The sequence below is a fragment of the Cucurbita moschata genome, unplaced genomic scaffold (genome assembly GCF_002738365.1).
Source record: "Cucurbita moschata cultivar Rifu unplaced genomic scaffold, Cmos_1.0 Cmo_Scf00063, whole genome shotgun sequence".
In the NCBI taxonomy this organism is placed as follows: domain Eukaryota; kingdom Viridiplantae; phylum Streptophyta; class Magnoliopsida; order Cucurbitales; family Cucurbitaceae; genus Cucurbita; species Cucurbita moschata.
In genome coordinates, this window is record NW_019268579.1 from 656,078 (window position 1) to 674,197 (window position 18,120).

Consider the following 18,120-nt stretch of genomic DNA (forward strand, 5'->3'; position numbering starts at 1 on the left):
TTTTTTTTTTTTTTTTTTTTTTTTGAGTATTGTTCCAATTCTATAATTTGGCGAAATCAGAGAAGAGAAACCGGAAATTCCGGTGGAAGTGCCTGGCATTCTTAACAGACCCCAAAGCTTTATATATGGACTACATTTAACATTTTTCCCTCTCTCCTCCTCCATCTCCCTATTTTCTCTTTCTGCCGTCAAAGATCTCAGAAGCTCAAAGCGATCACTCAGAAGGTGCTCGAACTAGACCTCGATTCTTTTAGAGTATAACCATATGCTCTTCTTTCGTAACTATTTTATTCGCCGTGAATTATGTTTTTGATTTCTTTAAACGTCCAATGGAATTACGATTTCCCTGTTTCGTCGTTAGAAATTTCGCTCTGAGCCAACGTTTTCATGTACTTTCTCTTTGATTTGATCAGTTGATTTTCTGGATTATTTTGAGTGCATCGATCGATTATTCAGACGATGACTGCACAAAATTTTGTTTTAGAAAAGAAAAAGAAGTGAATTAGAAAGATAATGGACGCTTTGGTGTTTTTTTTGGGGGGATTTCTGGTTATATTGTGACGTAAATCAACAATGCTTAAGTACTAAACGTTCTGATCTATGGAGATTTCGAATTCCATTTTCCTTTGTTCTGCACGGTTCTTTTTTTCTTGTTCATTTGATCTAAAATGTCGAGAAAGCTGTAGGCATATATAGATTTCTTTTCCGCTTCTTCTTCAAGTATCCTACCGGAATTTTTATCTTAAGCTATCAGTATGTTTTTCTATCCGAATGTTGACGTGCATAAAATTGCATGAGAGTATGACCACACACACACTTGACACTTCTTGGAACAGTGAAGTAAGCGCAGTATACTACATTCACGGTTAATTTTGAATATTGTGTTATACTTGTGTTGAATCGTTGATTGCTATTTTTCAATAAGTTACTGTTTCCTGAGGGTCATATTTTGATTTTAATCTCTGGAAATAATTCCGCCTGTGTTAGTTTCGAATTGTAAGACTGGATTATTCCTACAATTCTGATAGAAATTATAAGCAGAGCCTTATCTAAGCCTTATCCATCAAAGTGTAGCGTTTCTCCGACCAGTGAAGAGATGAGCAATCTGGACGTGTTTTAGAATTCCAAAACTAATTCAAATTCATAAGAAAATAGATTATTGACACTTTCGAAATTCAGATTGGTACAGAGAAATGGTAAAAATTTTAGATTGGCTTCTACAATCAAGTTTCTGATTTCAGATGTTAAAGATATATTTTTGCAGTCTACTTCGACTTCCTTTCTTCTGCCCCCAGTTCCTCTCCAGGAAATATTTAGCAGTCCGTTGTTGACGCTGACTTGATAAAGGAGCATCCAGCGTATTCGGTAATTGTAATTTCCGATATGGAACTTGGAAAGGTAGTGTATGCAATGAAGAAATCAAAGAACTTGGGATTTCTTAAAAAGATGGAAAGATCCATCTTACAAGAACTAAAAAACAAACAGCAATGGGGATAACAACAACCAAAATAAGCAAAAACACTAGCAAAATCCCCAAACACATACATTTCCTACTATTCCTTTGCAAATCCTTAGCAGTTTTCAAATCCATAGCCCCATGACATGCTATGAAGCATTCATCACATTGTGTTCAATGTTATCCATTTCCTGCCCTTGTGCCTCCGCCATCACTGACATGTCCAAAAACTCTTTGTGCAGCTCTAGCAAGCGCTTCTCTATCTCCTTCACCACCCCGTGTCGGACCTGTATCTCCTTCATCGTCTCTGCCACCTTTCCCTGCCCGTGTTCCTCTATCGCCCTCCCCAAAAACTCCTCCCTGCCACTCAATATTATCTTCTCTGTCACCTCCTCATTCGGGTGCTCTCCTGTCACCGTGAAGTATCTTTGCCAGACCGTTTCCTTGTACTCAGTCATCATCCTCTGCCTTAGGCTCTGAAACTCCATCATCAGCTCCTTTACCTTCTTTCGCCACCCATTTGTCACCACGATTTGAGTCCTGAGAATTCATTAAATTTACTACAACTCATCCACTTCATAGTTTTTTTATATGCGTAATTAAGTAGTCTTCTATAAATCATTTAAATTTTGTAAAAATACATGATTACTACCAATAAAATGTGAACTTTTTTGCGTTGAGTGGTAGTTCAAGTGTAGCTGTAAACGGCAGTGCCCTCTTTGCTGCCGGAGAGCCTTTTCCTTTAGAAATACTCCAGACAAGTATCTGGTGTTATAATTCAATGAGTCCAAATTAAGACCTTGGACATGACCATAGCGCAAGGACTTTATCGGCCTATTTTGTCCTAGAATCATCCTTGGACAGTTTATGAGAAATCACCATTGAGAATGGCTCAAGATTTCAAGCATTCTTTGCTGGAGCCTTCACTGAATTTCTATTTTATTTTGCATATGATCATTAGGAAATATGTTATCCAATTAGGAGTTTTATCACCTAGTCTGATCCAAATTATGTGTGAAGGAACTTAGTCAAACTAGTTGATTTTTTTTTTTTTTTCTTCCTTTTCACTTCAGACATCCCGTAGGCTGGAGGATCTTCGCGAAAATCAGAGCTCAGAAATGAAGCATGAGACAGAAACTAAGTTTCCCAAGACTGAGCAATTGATTCATGAACCATCTGTGGAACAGAAATATAACCAGGGAGAACAGTATAGTCCAGAAAATGGCCTTTCTGATCCTGACATGGGCTCTGTTGTTTCACCTAATATCTCAAATGTATGTTCTACTTCTACTACCAAACAACTGTTATTTGTTGTTCTAGACTTGTTGGTTGCTGAACTACTATTGAGGCATGTTTGGATGTAATTTTGAAATGGTTAAAATCATCTTTTTAATCATTCAAAATAACTCTCAACGATATGTAAATCGATTGATTCAATCCCAAACATGCTCTTAGTGTGTGGTAGAATTATTAACAGAATTGACATTGCAGTATTCGTGTTCGATGGACATTCTTTCCAATGATGAACTTGGCTTCCTAGAACTGCAAAATTTAAATAATATCATGAAAGCCGCTTACAAGGAATTCATGACAATAGCTGTCACTGCAAACGCTTGGGTTTTCCATCCTCCAGTGGTAGGTTCAGTAGAGGATATACAAGAGATGTTCCACACTCCACCACCTCAGGGATCTATAGTGGAATGCTCCGTTGTGAGTGTAGTTTTCCCTGTTACTTCACGTTTGCTGACCTCGATAATGATGGATGCGGTAAGATATCCTTAACCCGGCTTTGATTCTCTATAATCTCATCTGCCGTGTAAGTTCTTTCATACCACATTCGATCATTTGTTTATTTTGTTTTGGGCCAAAATTTTTGTAAGTTAAAAAAGTGATAGGTTTGTGATATATGTATATTTAATATTTGGTTAAGTTACAAATCGATCCACGAAAGTTAGAATTTAGTTAATATGATTTAATGTATTATAATTTGTCTTTAAGACAATTTATGAGATTTTTATCGAACCATAGAAACTATTTATTAGATTTTATCAAACTATAAGAATGAAATTCATTGGGACCAAAGTTGTAATTTACATTAATCTTTTGTATATGTTCTTACATAATCCACACTATTTACAGGAGCGATGGGCTTCAATGTTTTCCAACATAATTTGTTATGGATCAGAGGAAGCTGTTGTCGCTCCTTTGAAAACATTATGGACAACAGATACTTTGGAAGTGATACTGGTAACCAACCTGCTCGATCCCATTTTTTTTCTTAGACGCTGGATGAGATAACTCGTCAACATGGAAAACAAAACGTATTAACTTTTTATCATGTGATAGGTCAATGCCGAGTTTAGACTGCCAGCTGAATACCTGCCAAGAGGGAGAATTCGCTTTTTGAGATTTAAGAAAATGATCGTGCCAGATACATGGGCAATTTTCGATGTGTCCACTGATTATTTCGATGATGCAATCTCTGATCCTGCCCAGAAAATTGCATACAGGCGGAGGCCATCAGGAGTGATCATTCGGCAGCGTGGTTTTCATTGTGAGGTTTGTTTACAGAAGACCATGATCTTTGAGTAACTGCTTTGGAGTATTATCGCACAACTTTTATGATATATGCATACGAAAAATATTGATATGTTGTCAATATAAACAGAGTTCTAACTCATATATATATATATATATGATTGATTAAGAAAGTTAGAGGTTCGAATATCTAATATTGAACTTAAAAAATAATCTATATAGAAATATGTCGTATACGTTTCCCTATGTGTATAACATTTAAAAATGTAGATATTAGAAGGCCAAAATAGGATTGAAACTCCACATTTTTAGTTATTATGCTTGACCTTTGTTTTCTGTTTTTTGTATTACAGGCTATATGGATTGAAAATTCAGTGGTACAGGAGATTGATATCCCAAAAAATATATGCTCAACATTCACTTCGAACTTTCCTTTAACTGCAGAGCACTGGGTCAGCATGTTATCACAAAATTTGAAACGTAGACGTAGCAAGGTAGTAACTTCAGAGATGTTCGATGAAATCCACGGTATGGTGTACGCTCTTATTTTCCAAGTTCATGACTGCTCTCTCAATATTGTTCATCGTTGAAGCATCTGCATTTTTTTTTTTTAAAGTTAAATTCTCATACTATTTGATTAATGGAATAACAGGTTTACCAAATCTCTTGGTAATTGGGGATAGCCTGAGGAAAGTCTATATAGAAACAGTTAGTCCCTTTCCAAGGGAAAAAACTTGGGATTTATTTTCTGATGATAAAGTAAGGATCCTGAGAGACATGAATGCACATAGCAGTGGCTATCCCAATGATTACATTGCCTCAACTACCATATATATCCCACAAACCCCCCTCAGACTCTTAACATATATGGACACAAATAATGTGAAACTTCAGGTACGCTCCTTAGCTTGAGTTTTAAACGTTAAGAACAATTCAGAAAAATGCTTACTAACATGACTACATACAGTGGTTGAGCATAAAATCACAGGCACAGCTCAAGACGTCGGTTGTATTTTTCTCAGAAGATGAAAGTAACTGCATTAGTTTACGTGCAAAAGTCGACACAGGAGATGGCGAGGTCGTGGAGGTGATTCTCTATACATCAGCATCTCAACCTGATCCTTCCCCAAAACTTTTGTACTTCAATTTTATGTTTGTTTTTTGCAACAGGCCCTTGAATTCTTCGTACAAGAGACTTCATTGGATGAATATTGTTCCTTCGTCATATCGTCACGAATGTCAGAAGCAGATGTTCATCTCTCTCTCATACCGAGGTTTTGTAAGGAAAGTTTGTGTCTGAGACCTTCTGGTTTTGCCATAATGCCTGCTGGACCGGGAGGTCTACAGTCCAACGCGTCCTTGGTGACGATATGCATTCGCCGAGAGCTCGAAAATATGAAAGTTGATCGAGTAATTGAAGAAATGAGTGGTTACATGAATGCTGTCGTTGATCAGATAACTCATATCCAATCTCCAAACGTCGTTGAAGATGATCTGAACTCTGAATGGAATAATACTACAACCCTTTAATGGTGAGATAGAATAAAACTCAGGTAACGAGGAAACCTTTCATTTTCATGCACAATTGTTTCTATTCTTTTCCCTATTCGTTCTACTACTAGCATTGAACCTATGATGACGTCCTAGGCTACAATTTATGCAGGTTTGTTTCTTCAATTTGTAGGGAGTTTCCATTTCTTGCTTTTTTTTCTTTACTTGAATGTTCGCACATTATCCTTTCAATACTCTAAAAGAAAGAGGGTTTTTATGGTTAGTAAATTTGTTTATTCATTAACCATGGAGAGTTTTTTTTTGTAATTTTTACTAATCTTGGAAGTTAAGTTCCAATTAAATAATTTTTATGTGATTATGAGTTTAATTTCATAGTCTTAAAATCATACAAACACTTCTCCTTACCACTCTTTTAACACACAGCTCAATTAAAGAGTATTCTCTTCTTCTTTCAAGAATCTTTGACCAAAGTTGGAGTGTTGTTTGTTGTGGAACTTCAAAGTTCAAGCTTTTTGGGCATAATTAAAGAGTATGCATCTTAATTTATTTATTTTGGTATTTATTTCTCAATATATTAAATTCAGTTTTTTTTATCATCTTTATATTTTATTAGTTAGAAAGTTAATTGGAGAGGTGAACCCATATGATGATAAATATAGACTGAACTTTTATCTCAGGTACTATTTATTTTGTGTTTGCTATTCATTACATTAAATATATAATTTTTTAGAAAATTATTAATGATTGAGAATAGTTTTTACATATGGTCATTATTAAATTTGTGTGACATTAGCCTATTAATCTATCTATCACTTTATATTAATTTAATTGACCTGTTATTATTAGTTGTTTAATTGGTGAGGTCAATCAATATTTTATAATTAAAACTTTTTATATATGGAATGGAATTGAAAGTATACTAACAAAATAGTATTTTCTCCAATTTAAATTTATAATTATAAATGAAATTGATTTTTTTTTTGTTTTTTTTTTTGTGAAGAATAATATTAAATGCATAATAATAGAGATGGCAATGAATCATGCTTGGGAACAAGTTGACCTAAAAAGATATAATTAAAAAAGGAAGCATGCTTGGACCAATTGTTATACTTATTTAATAAAACAAATAGTAATTAGTATCCATAACTAAGACACTTATTACCTTCCTAATTTGAAATAATTAGTTTTTTTTTAATAATTAATATTTTTCTTAAAAGATTCAAAATAACAGAAAAGGACAAAAAAAAGGGTCACAATTCCCTCCAACAACACCTCCATATTTAACAAGGAAAAAACTTAATAATTTCCTCATTAGATACCGATTGAGAATGCATTGCTCCTCTCTTTATATGGAACTTCCCCTTTTGGCCATTACAGATGAGCGTATTGCTCTTTAAACCATTATTCAACGACCAAGCTTCAGGCAACCATCGGCGGCTCCTCCACTTCCTCCGTCGTTGTTTATCGCCGGAATTTCAGATGCTGACCAAAACCGCCGTCGTTTCATCCGCTGCCAGAGTAAGTATAATTTCTTATTTTAGATGAATAAATACCGCCCTTATTTATTTATTTATTTAATTAATTATAACATAAGTGTAGGTCAGATAAATGAATTCCTAAACAAATGTTAATCAAACCCAAACGACTGTGTTTAGAATTCTTCGTTGCTCTCCATTGGCTTATACATTCTCAATGTATATTGCTATATTTTAATATACAATGAGATTCTAATTTTAATATTTAAATTAAAATATTTTTTAATTATTAGAGATTATGTTTTAATATTAAAATTATAAATTTTAGAAATAATGTTAGATAAAATATTATATATATATATATATATATTTCCTTATAAAATATATTTATTTATTAGAATTATTTTATAATTTTCTACGAAGATTATATCGACGGAAACTTTAAAATAATTATTTTTAAATAGAATAATAAATGAGAAATATTATCTACTAGATCATTAGATGAAAATTTTGGAAGTGGCTAGAATGGGAACGAGGAAAGTTTAGATGAAAAATTTGGAAGTGGCTAGGATGGGAACGAGGAAAGTTTAGATGAAAATTTTGGAAGTGGCTAGGATGGGAACGAGGAAAGTTTCTTTGTCCCCACTACATCTCGTAGGCATCTCTAATTGAAACCTACTAATTTAAGGATATTTGTATGAAATTAATGTATCACACTCATTAATAAATATCTCAAAACTCACAATATTTATATTAAAAATTAAATTAATTTTTATTTTTTCTCAATCGAGTGGAGAAGGTAACTAACTAAATATCCAAATAGCTAATTAGAAATTAGAAACAACATATATAAAAACTTAAACACAATCTTTAACTAACTAAATATCCAAATAGCCAATTATAGAAAATTCCAATTTAAAAAGACCTCTAATATTTTTTAAAAACTAAAAGATACTCTCACCGAATTTAAAAAATATTTTGTTATTTTTCAAAATTTTAAATACTCTTGCTCAAAAATATTCTTACTCGAAATTGCTTATTCTCTCATCTTTCTTCCACCATGAAAATGAATGAAAATAATAAATAATCAGCATTTAAAACCATCAATTTGACTAAATAAATTCTAAAAACGTCTATAATTATAATGTTTATTTTATTGAACTAAAATTAATAATTTATAGGTATTTTTTTAATTATTTGGACTAATTGAAAAGTAGAGAGTAATAAACGATGCATCTTTCCGACTGCGCAAGAAAGACACTGAATTATTTTTCTCCGAGATTTAATATTTTATATACATATTTAAAAATATTTGTTGATTTCTTTTTCTCCAAGATTTAATTCAATATACATATATTCTAAAATCTTGGCTTCTTCTTCATCAGGAAGCCATGGCGATGAACAGCAGCAGCTACTTACCAGAGGACATCATAATTGAAATTCTTCGCCACTTCTCTCTAAGATCTCTCGCTAAAGCAAACTGTGTCTCTAAGCTCTGGCAAACCCATATTTCCACCATACCTCTCCTTCTTCATGCCGCCATTTCCTCTCCTCTGCACCATGGCTTCTTCTTTCAGGGCTCCACCATCAGCAAAAATGGCGTCCCGATTCACTTCTTCCCTTCCTCTCTCAATATTCTTAACACCCATTTCTATAAACTGATTGCCTCTAGCAACGGCCTTCTTCTCTGCGGCAAATCCAATCAAAACCCTATTGTCAACTACTCTGTCTGGAATCCCACCTCCAATCGCCTGATTCCAATCCCAAAACCAAGGAATCTCTTCACCGGCGTTAAGATCGGATTCCATTCCCACGATTCTGTTTCGTTCACCATTCTTCGATTTGGGAATTTAGGGCTCGAACCGATGGAGATTTTCTCGTCTGAAACAGGGGAATGGCGGCACTTGGCCTTCAATTTGGCGATGGATTCATTGTTTTTGCCCTTCGAAGGGCCGTCGGCGGTGGTTCTAAACGGGGTGTTTTACTGGCTGGAGTTTCGATCGATGATTTACGCTTTCGATTTGCTCAAAAACGAATTTCTGAAAGTGGGATTTCCATTTGAGGAACCGGAGTATCGCCGGGAAGTATTCTCCCGTTGCCTCGCCGTCGCGGGTGGGGAGGTGGTGATGGCGTCGACCAACGGCGAGGTTATTGAGATTTGGATTCTTCAGGATAAGGCATCGTCTTTGTGGGGTTTGAAGAGTAGATTAAACGTTGAAAGTCTCGTTGGCATTATCGCAAACACCTTGTGCGCAAGGGCGGCGACGGCGGCGGTTGGGCGGAGAATTGTTGGGATTGTGGGGTTTCAGGCATGGGATTCGGAAAGGATTTACTTGAACACGACGGAGGTAGTGGTTTGTTGTGATATTGGAAGTGGGAAAGTTGAGATTGTTCACCGATTTGATGAGAGCTTGGGATGTACGGATGTTTCTGACTTCATGTTCTTACCTTACGAGTGTGTTCAGCTTGGTTGATTGCGGTAATGTTCGTAATGAGTAGAGCCCAGATATTTAAACCCTACCAACTCGGTTGGGATGTGTCCACCCGTTAAGCTTCATTCAATAACACTCATGGTCACTCATGTAGATTTGAGTCTTCACATTTTGCTTCAATGTTTCATTTGGTTGACTATAATCATTATTGCTTTCTTTCCTTCGAGATGATTTCTTGGAAAATAAAAAATTTGGATGAATTCGAGGGTTACACTTTTTTGTTGGGTCAATCCGACTAACTCTTGAAAAATAGGGTTACAACCTTACTTTTAATATTATTTCGAAAATTAAAAATATTTTGACGTTTATAACCAATGTTAGTATCAATTATGAATAGTTAAGGTTTGATATTTGATTACTAACCTAACATGTAGTGTCAATAGGTAGGATTTTTTCAATAATTTAAAAAAGAAACACAAGCACTTGAACTTGCAGTAAAAATTAATAATCACTAATAATTTAGGGTAAAGTTTGTTTTAGTTTTTCCTATTAATCAATGAAACGATGTCGTATTAAGTCACGTGAAACGGGCTTAGCAAAACACGGAAAGAACAGTAAAGAACTGCGTTTAGACACATCGACTAAAACCCTAACCCCAGCCAACGTAGACTCTGCGCCGTCGTCTTTCATATATTAAGAACCGCATTTGTTAACATTTGCTTTTTTGATCGGAGGATAGAGAAGGCAGCTAGAGAGCCCGTCGACAATGTCGAAGCGAGGTATGGTTTGATCGTTCTATCTCCATTTTGTTCCCGACGTTCTCTTTATATGTAACTGTAAACGCACTAGTTGATTCGATCTTTGTTTTGCTACTGTTTTCATACTCTTAGATTTGAGATTTTTTATTGTTGTGTATCTATTTAGGTAGGGGAGGTTCCGCCGGGAATAAATTTAGGATGTCGCTAGGTCTTCCTGTGGCGGCTACAGTGAACTGTGCCGATAACACAGGAGCTAAGAACCTCTATATCATTTCGGTGAAGGGGATCAAGGGCCGCCTCAACCGTCTGCCATCTGCTTGTGTTGGTGACATGGTCATGGCGACGGTCAAGAAGGGAAAACCTGACCTCAGGAAGAAGGTGCTGCCTGCTGTTATTGTCAGGCAGCGCAAGCCATGGCGCCGAAAGGATGGTGTCTTTATGTACTTCGAAGGTAATTCACTACTTAAATTATCTGTCGTATTTCGCTTCCGATCATTTTTATACCATGTTATCTTGCGTTTAGGTTAGTTTGTTTAGGCATATAGTTATCGTTCTAGTTAACAGTGATCGGTTGGATTGTTGATATTGGATGTAGTATCGGCGGTTATTCTTTGTTGATTGAATCCATCTTAAAATTTGTGGATGATTTCTGTTCTTTATGTGTTGTGGATGAAATTTGGGTTAAGAAAATCCTATTACTCTGTTAGTTTAGTTTCACACAAACATGGTCTGTGTAGATTGTTATTGGGAGTAATTTTGGTGCTTTCTATTTTAATTCGATGGCAAGGGTTATTCAGAGAAGCGAATATCTCCATTTTTCACTTTGGATTAAATGGCTTACTATGTGATCTAGTAGTAGCGTTTTTATTATAAGAATGGCTATCGGGTTATGTGTTTAGTATCATATTGTTGTCAATTTTTTAGGACTGTTTCATGTCTTCACCCATATAAAATCGAATTATATAGTTGTTGAATAAGATTCTTTTTCCTTGTGCAGATAATGCTGGTGTCATCGTGAATCCCAAAGGAGAGATGAAAGGTATGATCTTCTCCTTCTTTAATGTATATAGTTCATATGTGATCTAGAAAATGATATGTAACATGTTAATCTTCTGTATTCATTTACAATAGAAGAAGAGAAATCATCACGCCCTCGATATTTCACTTTTGTTGATGTGTTATTTCTCTGGAATAATGCACCCGAACAGCTAGAAATGTAGTTTTATAGTACTGATAATTTTGATTCTCTATGCTTTGGAGGTGTTCTGGCCTTCATACTTCGTTTATTTTGCTTCCATGGATTTGAATGGTTATTTTCTTGGGTCTCGCAGGTTCTGCTATAACAGGCCCAATTGGAAAGGAATGTGCGGATCTCTGGCCGAGAATTGCAAGTGCTGCCAATGCTATTGTTTGACCATCAAATCAAGTGAATTGTCGTTTTTATCCTTCTAGGCTAGGATTATATGATTAAATTTCATTGTTGGGATTAACTTACTTTATCTTGACAAGAAATTATCGTTATGAGTTTTGGTTGATACTCAATGTGTTTTATCTCTATAGATGAAGTTAATTTGTGCCCATGATTTGATTTCTGGTACCCATTCAAAATCTCCCTATCAGAGTGTCTGCAGGGTAGGGAAGGAAATGATCGGGAGGAAACCTTATCATTTCTAGGCATTGCAGTGAGGGTCGTGGTTGTGGATATCGGTCCTCTCGGGAATTAACGAGGTATCGGAATTCTGAACATAAAATTTTCCCCTCACATAAGTCTACAAGAATCAGGAACAGGAAAAACTAGAGAAGTTTCCATTTCCATGTTTGTTTAATGCCATATATGCCTCTCTGATTGATTGATTCGTGATTCTTCCTCCATACGTGGATCGTTGATAAAATTAGATTTTGTTTTCTATAAAAACTAGGACATTCGATGAACACTTGGAACATTTGGAAATTCTACAAAAAAGAAAGAAGGAAATAATTATCATCTTCAATTGCATTACTAGATTTTAGAAGTTTATGAACTGAAGTCCATTGCTGGTCTCTTTCAGGAATTGAGAATATTTTTCCTTAATTTAAAAATAATAACAATTTGTTTAAAAAATAACTTTTTAGTTATTAAATTTTGGAAACATTAATAAAGAAGACGAAGAAACACATGAATTGAATTAACAATAAACTAAAATTTCCAGAAATTAAAAAATATAATTGTCAGTGAAAAGAAGTTTAAAATTTAGTAATTAGATGTGTGTTTTATTCGTTATTAAATATTTTTGCAGAAAGAATGGGGTGGAGCTGATGAGGATCAGGAATCATGTTATCTTTTCCACATCCTTCTGCCACACTTCACTCTACTTTACACGTAATTTACGAACCAAAAAAAGCATAAAAAAAAAAAAGTAGACTTATTTATGCTTTCTCTATCTCCTTTACTCTCTGCATACCCAAAAATTCATGTCTGAGTGAATTGTTCCCTACTTTCTTCTCCGCTGCCACAGCCACGGTAGGAGTTGGGTAAGAAATTTTGCCAAAGGGACATTGTTTTAAACCTTTTTTTTCCCCAGCTTGCAGTTTTCGGGAAAGTAAAAGGTTTTTTTTTTAATTAAAAAAAAAAGCCATCCCTTGAGTGAAAAAGAAAATATCACAAGTCGATGGTAGATGTGAACGAAATATTACTTTTAAGAGTGTCGAAACCTCTCTCTTGTAAATATGTTTTAGAACGGTGAGGTTGACTGCAATAGATAACATATCAAAATGAACAATAACTACTATAAGTGTACTTGAACTTTTACAAAATTGAAACTAAAAGATCTCACATTGTAAAAGGAAAGGCAAAATTTTCTATGGTATACCAGACACATTAAAACTGTTAAAACACAACAATAAGTATTAGCAGATGAGAGACTTCAACAAAATTCAATCTAAAATAGGACAAAAGGCCTCAACTTTTTCCCCCCTTGGTGCGGTTGGCGTTGCTGATGATTCTGACATTACCTCATTTAAGCTCTCAGTCCTTTAAGACCCTCTCAGCAAAATTGGGACCAACCCTGTCCTCAACTGCAAAAAATAAAGAGAAAAAGAAAAATCTCTTCATTTTCCCTTAATTTCTCTCAAATTTGGGACCAGATCTGTCCTTCAAGAAAAAAAGAAATAGAAAAAAAAAGGTATCATTTCAAAATCTCTTCCTTTTGGCTTTTCCCTTCATTTCTCTCAAATTCTCTCCAATTCTGAAGGCCCCAAAATGAAAGTTCTAGGGTTTAGTTTGTGGAAATGGCAATTCCTAAGGCTTGGAAACAGAATTGCAAATTCTGGGTCTTCAATTTCTTATGTGGGCGATTCAAAAACGCCTCCTTTGAGCTGTTCATCTTCTTTGAGACACTTGATTCTGAAGCTCAAGTATCAGTGGAAGCACAACTTGAGACTGCAAAAGAGAACAGTTCAGTACAGTTATGATCTTCAAAGCTATTCTCTTAACTTTGATGATGGCTTGCTTCATTGAATTTGAATTCTCTCTGTTTTTGTGGTGATTTTTCTTGTTTCTTTTGATACCCATTTCTGTAAATTGTGGAATAATGAAGGGTCTTTCATGGGTTCTTACCAGAAACAAGAACTCTAAAATGGGTTTGTTTTGTATGGGAGATAGATGGGGAATTTTTTTTTGTTCATGTAATTAACTCTGAGATAGAGTTTTTTGCATATACTTACCTATTTCTTCTCTGCCTTCCAATTATCAAATTTGTAAAGCGTTTGAAAACTTTCTTAATTTCATCCAATTTTGTTGCTCTTCAATTATTTCTGCCTTTCAATGTTCTCTGTTTTTTGCTTTCAATTATTTGCTCATAAGTTTATGCAGTAATTACAGATTCTGTATGATTTTTTTCCTCAATAGTTATTGCTTAAATCTCTCTCTCTCTCTCATTCATAAATGTATCTTGGTTTTTGCCTGCATCCTTGAGGATTGCTGATTTTCTTTCACCTAGACCGTGAAATACTAGAAGAGTGCTTTCCCTAACCGATCTGTTTTTAAATATGAGGCTAACTACGATACGTAACAGACTAAAGTTAACAATATTTGCTAGTGGTGTGGGCTTGAGCCATTACAAATAGATATAAGCCAGACACTGAAATGTGTGTCAACGAGGATATTAGACACCTCATTGTTAGATCTTACATTAGGTTTAAATTGTTACAAATGATATCATATTACTAGAGTTAGTCCTTCAGTAGGGTGTTTATAAGGTCGTAAAATTATACTGTAAAATAGTTTTTATAATAAAATTATTTAAATTTAAAGTTTAAGAAAATTGATAAAGTTTTAGGGGGTAAAAAAATTTTAATTCCCCCAAAATCATATCACTTTCATGTTTTTATTTTTTAGTACACATTAGTGATTAGGGTAAAATTAGTGGATAAATGTTGGCCCCTTGCTTTTGTGTCCACCATCTTTTGTCTTTATTCCTTTTGGTGGGCCACATAATAGACTAAGAAAGATTCCTTTCAAAGCTTGTAGTGAACTTTTTCTACCTTTTGTTTCCTTGCAAATCCTAAGTCAAAAAGTGCACAGATTACTTGTTTGTCTTCAACTTCAATCTTACCTACAAATTTTCCCATTACCATTTAAATGTCTTTTACTTTATTTGTATCAATTGATTGGTGGACAATATATTGCCGTCGTGGTTCGTGTGGTATAGTTCAATTGGTTACAATATTGTATCATCGATGGAAAGAATCATATGTTTAAATTCTCTCTCTACTTTCAATAATAATGTCTAGTTTGATGGCCCTACTGACCCTTAGACTAAAACTTATCTATTTTGTATTCTCATCTGTAACAATAATGTCTAGTATGAGGCCCCTACTCACCCTTTGATTAAGAGATTTAATTGCATTTATAGTCTTTGTATTTTGGGTTTTTCTATAATACTTGGCTCCACTATATTGCTAGCATTAAAAGCACCGAATAACCTATAAAAATAATTAGGCATGTTGGTTGAGATATATATTTTTGAACAAGTGACCAGGGGTATGCAAATCATCCCGTTCATGTGAGATCTCACGTTGGTTAGAGAGGGAAACGAAATATTGCTTGTAACGCTGTGGGAACTTTTCCCTAACAGACATATTTTAAAACCGTGAGGCTGACTGAGATACATAATGGATTAAAGCAGACAATATCTGCTAACGGTGAGTTTGGACAGTTACAAATGACATCAGAGTTAAACACCGAATGGTGGGCTAGTGAGAATGTTGGGCTTCTAAGGAGGGTGGATTGTAAGATCTTATGGGAGAGGGGAACGAAACATTGCTTATAGGTGTGAGAAATCTCTCTTATTTAATCGCGATTTCACAAGCCACCCTTCAATCAAGCATAGAAATGGGGCCAAATCCAGTTGTCAAGCACACCCAATAGCCTTTTTGTACACATGGCTATAATTAGCTCTCATTATCCTTCTCCTATAAATTTCCTTTGACTCCACTTTACCCCACAGGCTCTTATCTCCACTCTCTCTTGAAGAAAGCCCTCCAATAACCCTTCCCCCACAATCCCATCCACTTTGGCAATGGCAAATCTTGTGCCATTTTGGCTTCTTCTCTCAGCCCTTTTGGCACCATTTGCTAGTGGAGATTGGAACATTTTGAGGCCAAAAAAGAGCCATTTGGATTTGGGTGATAGCTTGAAAATCTATTGTGAAAGTTGGAGGGTTAATGTTGAGCTAAACAATGTTAAAGGCTTTGAAGTTGTGCCTCAAGAATGCATTAGCCATGTCAAGAAGTACATGACATCTTCCCAATACACCGCTGATTCTGAGAGGGCAATTGAAGAGGTCAAGCTTTATCTCAGCACTTGTTGCAGCCCTGAAGGTGACGGCACTGATGCTTGGATCTTTGATGTTGATGATACCCTTTTGTCCAACATTCCTTTCTACAAGAAACACGGTTTCGGGTGAGTCATTTCAACAATACTATTAATTGATATTGCACATTCGAAAGCTCTATAGTATACCTAAAGTAATCTATGATCATGTTTGATAGCGTTTTTGTTTAAAAATTAAGAACTGGGTAGTAACAAAAACTTCAATTTTGAAGAACGGAGAGTGTTATCTAATGAAACTTGTAGCTTTTCTTGTGAAATTTATGCGTAGCTTACGATAACGTGTAAAACAGAGGAGAAAAGTTGAATGAAACAGACATAGAAGAGTGGATGAGAAGCAGCAAGGCACCAGCTCTTGAGCATACGTTGAAGCTCTTCAATCTTATAAGGGACAAAGGGATTAAAATCTTTTTGATATCTTCGAGAGGCGAAGATCTTAGATCTCCAACGGTTGATAATCTCATACAAGTTGGATTTCATGGATGGTCCGCTCTCACTTTGAGGTCTCTCTCTTTTCTCTCCTATCGTAAATTATGCTTTAAAAGAGACTTTTTCGAAAAGGTGTTGACCATGAGTCAACTTGAATATTAAATGAACCGATATTAGCTAAAACGAGTATAGATCAATAGTAATTAATATGTATTTTTTACCATGATTAAAGATTCGAATTTTGTTATTAAATTTAAAAAGATTAAATATTAATACTTCTAAATTTTCAAAACAATTAAAAAAATTAGAGCTAAAATAGAATTGCATTAAATTTTTAATTATGCCTCCAATAAATATATGAATATTAAAAAGTATCTAAGATTTTTTTAGATACAAAATTAAATAAAAGTTTGAAGGTTAAAATGGTAATTTAACTCTAATTTATTAAAATTTTTGGTGATGATGAACAGGGGTCTTGAAGATGAAGGAAAAGAAGTGCAAAAATACAAAATAAAAGCAAGGCAAAGGCTTGTTGATGAAGGCTACCACATTTGGGGCATTGTTGGTGACCAGTGGAGCAGCTTTGAAGGCCTTCCCGCTGCTGATAGAAGATTCAAACTCCCCAATTCCATGTACTACGTGGCCTAATCTCAATATTTATCTATTTCTCATGTCTTATGTGACATATAAAATACTATATATATTTTTATCATATAAACTTTATTTCGTTATTATATACTTTTATATTTTATATTTTTAAACCAATATATATATATATATTTAATTTGACATCTTTTAATTTTTGTAAAGTGATACCAACGAAAATTCTTCTTTAATAGAATTATTTATAAGATCACGATATCTTATTAACTTTTTGGAGTAACATAAGATTATATTCGCATTTCAAATAGTTTACGGAAGTGAACTCTAATTAAAAAGTTGGGTTGGTGTTATATTATTAAATGGAAAACTAAGATGAAAATATTGTAGCTAATTAATTTATATCTAATAATTGCAACACTATGGTGACACTTGCCTTTTTAAAAGGAAAATAAAAAATTAAATTATTTAACACAATGAACTTTTATGAAGAACTTGAACAAATGGAATTTGGCAAAGGGAAACATCTCTATATTAAAGGAATCTGTCTCTTATTCTGCAAATTTTGATATATGGAATCTGCTTCATGTTCCAATTTCTTTCACAATATCCTTCAACCTCAAAATTATTTAAAAAAAAAAATTAAAAATCAATTGTTCATAGTGGATGCTGATTCCATATGCCCTTTTTCTTTCTTTCTTTTTTTTTTTTTTTTAATTTAAATTGTAATTGTTGCCTCAAATTTAGGTTTTTGTTTTTATTTGCTTCAAAATATCTTGTTTTGATATTTAATTATTTTCTTTTCCAAAATTATCCGCTTTGATTTTTTTTTATTGATATTAATTAGATTCTTTGTTTCCAAATTCGTTGCTAAGCTTGTCATAAAAGATTCTGTTAAGATTCTATTGAAGTGCATCATAAATGTTTGGGCTCAAAATTTGATATAAAATTGTCTCATACTTTATAATCTTTGAAAGTATGAGAATATCAATATCAATATTTGTTTGAAAAAATAACGAGAATATCGATATGAAAGACGGTATAATGGAAT

At 34.2% G+C, this 18,120-nt stretch overlaps 4 protein-coding genes and 1 pseudogene across 4 annotated transcripts; 4 read left to right on the top strand and 1 right to left on the bottom strand.

Annotated features, from left to right (window-relative positions):
- Window positions 1-150: 150 nt before the first annotated feature.
- On the top strand, window positions 151-5,713 carry LOC111437356 (homeobox-leucine zipper protein ROC2-like). The gene is made up of 9 exons (XM_023075278.1): window positions 151-225; window positions 2,530-2,730; window positions 2,948-3,223; window positions 3,596-3,703; window positions 3,803-4,015; window positions 4,348-4,522; window positions 4,647-4,888; window positions 4,962-5,081; window positions 5,165-5,713. Exons 2-9 carry the CDS (start codon window positions 2,575-2,577, stop codon window positions 5,522-5,524), a joined length of 1,650 nt encoding a protein of 549 aa, XP_022931046.1. The 5' UTR covers window positions 151-225; window positions 2,530-2,574; the 3' UTR covers window positions 5,525-5,713.
- LOC111437455 lies at window positions 1,050-2,364 on the bottom strand (annotated as a pseudogene).
- Window positions 5,714-6,863: 1,150 nt separating the features above from the next.
- Window positions 6,864-9,575, top strand: LOC111437357 (F-box protein At1g52495-like). Its single transcript, XM_023075280.1, has 2 exons — window positions 6,864-7,024; window positions 8,367-9,575. Exons 1-2 carry the CDS (start codon window positions 6,884-6,886, stop codon window positions 9,453-9,455), a joined length of 1,230 nt encoding a protein of 409 aa, XP_022931048.1. The 5' UTR covers window positions 6,864-6,883; the 3' UTR covers window positions 9,456-9,575.
- Window positions 9,576-10,033: 458 nt separating this feature from the next.
- On the top strand, window positions 10,034-11,751 carry LOC111437359 (60S ribosomal protein L23). Its single transcript, XM_023075282.1, has 4 exons — window positions 10,034-10,192; window positions 10,338-10,622; window positions 11,169-11,210; window positions 11,503-11,751. Exons 1-4 carry the CDS (start codon window positions 10,180-10,182, stop codon window positions 11,583-11,585), a joined length of 423 nt encoding a protein of 140 aa, XP_022931050.1. The 5' UTR covers window positions 10,034-10,179; the 3' UTR covers window positions 11,586-11,751.
- A 3,884-nt stretch (window positions 11,752-15,635) lies between these two features.
- Window positions 15,636-17,200, top strand: LOC111437402 (acid phosphatase 1-like). The gene is made up of 3 exons (XM_023075364.1): window positions 15,636-16,112; window positions 16,334-16,543; window positions 16,940-17,200. The coding sequence occupies exons 1-3, from the start codon at window positions 15,730-15,732 to the stop codon at window positions 17,115-17,117; spliced, it is 771 nt and encodes a 256-aa protein (XP_022931132.1). The 5' UTR covers window positions 15,636-15,729; the 3' UTR covers window positions 17,118-17,200.
- The last annotated feature ends 920 nt before the right edge of the window (window positions 17,201-18,120 follow it).

Excerpts from the sequence above, each read along its gene's own strand:
- LOC111437356 (XM_023075278.1), top strand. The coding sequence starts at position 2,575 with ATGAAGCATGAGACAGAAACTAAGTTTCCCAAGACTGAGCAATTGATT. Across the intron at positions 3,224-3,595 it reads CCTCGATAATGATGGATGCG|GAGCGATGGGCTTCAATGTT; the intron begins GTAAGATATCCT and ends CACTATTTACAG. Across the intron at positions 4,889-4,961 it reads CAAATAATGTGAAACTTCAG|TGGTTGAGCATAAAATCACA; the intron begins GTACGCTCCTTA and ends GACTACATACAG.
- LOC111437357 (XM_023075280.1), top strand. The coding sequence starts at position 6,884 with ATGAGCGTATTGCTCTTTAAACCATTATTCAACGACCAAGCTTCAGGC. Across the intron at positions 7,025-8,366 it reads TCGTTTCATCCGCTGCCAGA|GAAGCCATGGCGATGAACAG; the intron begins GTAAGTATAATT and ends CTTCTTCATCAG.
- LOC111437359 (XM_023075282.1), top strand. Across the intron at positions 10,623-11,168 it reads TGTCTTTATGTACTTCGAAG|ATAATGCTGGTGTCATCGTG; the intron begins GTAATTCACTAC and ends TTCCTTGTGCAG. Across the intron at positions 11,211-11,502 it reads TCCCAAAGGAGAGATGAAAG|GTTCTGCTATAACAGGCCCA; the intron begins GTATGATCTTCT and ends TGGGTCTCGCAG.
- LOC111437402 (XM_023075364.1), top strand. The coding sequence starts at position 15,730 with ATGGCAAATCTTGTGCCATTTTGGCTTCTTCTCTCAGCCCTTTTGGCA. Across the intron at positions 16,113-16,333 it reads TACAAGAAACACGGTTTCGG|AGGAGAAAAGTTGAATGAAA; the intron begins GTGAGTCATTTC and ends CGTGTAAAACAG. Across the intron at positions 16,544-16,939 it reads TGGTCCGCTCTCACTTTGAG|GGGTCTTGAAGATGAAGGAA; the intron begins GTCTCTCTCTTT and ends GATGATGAACAG.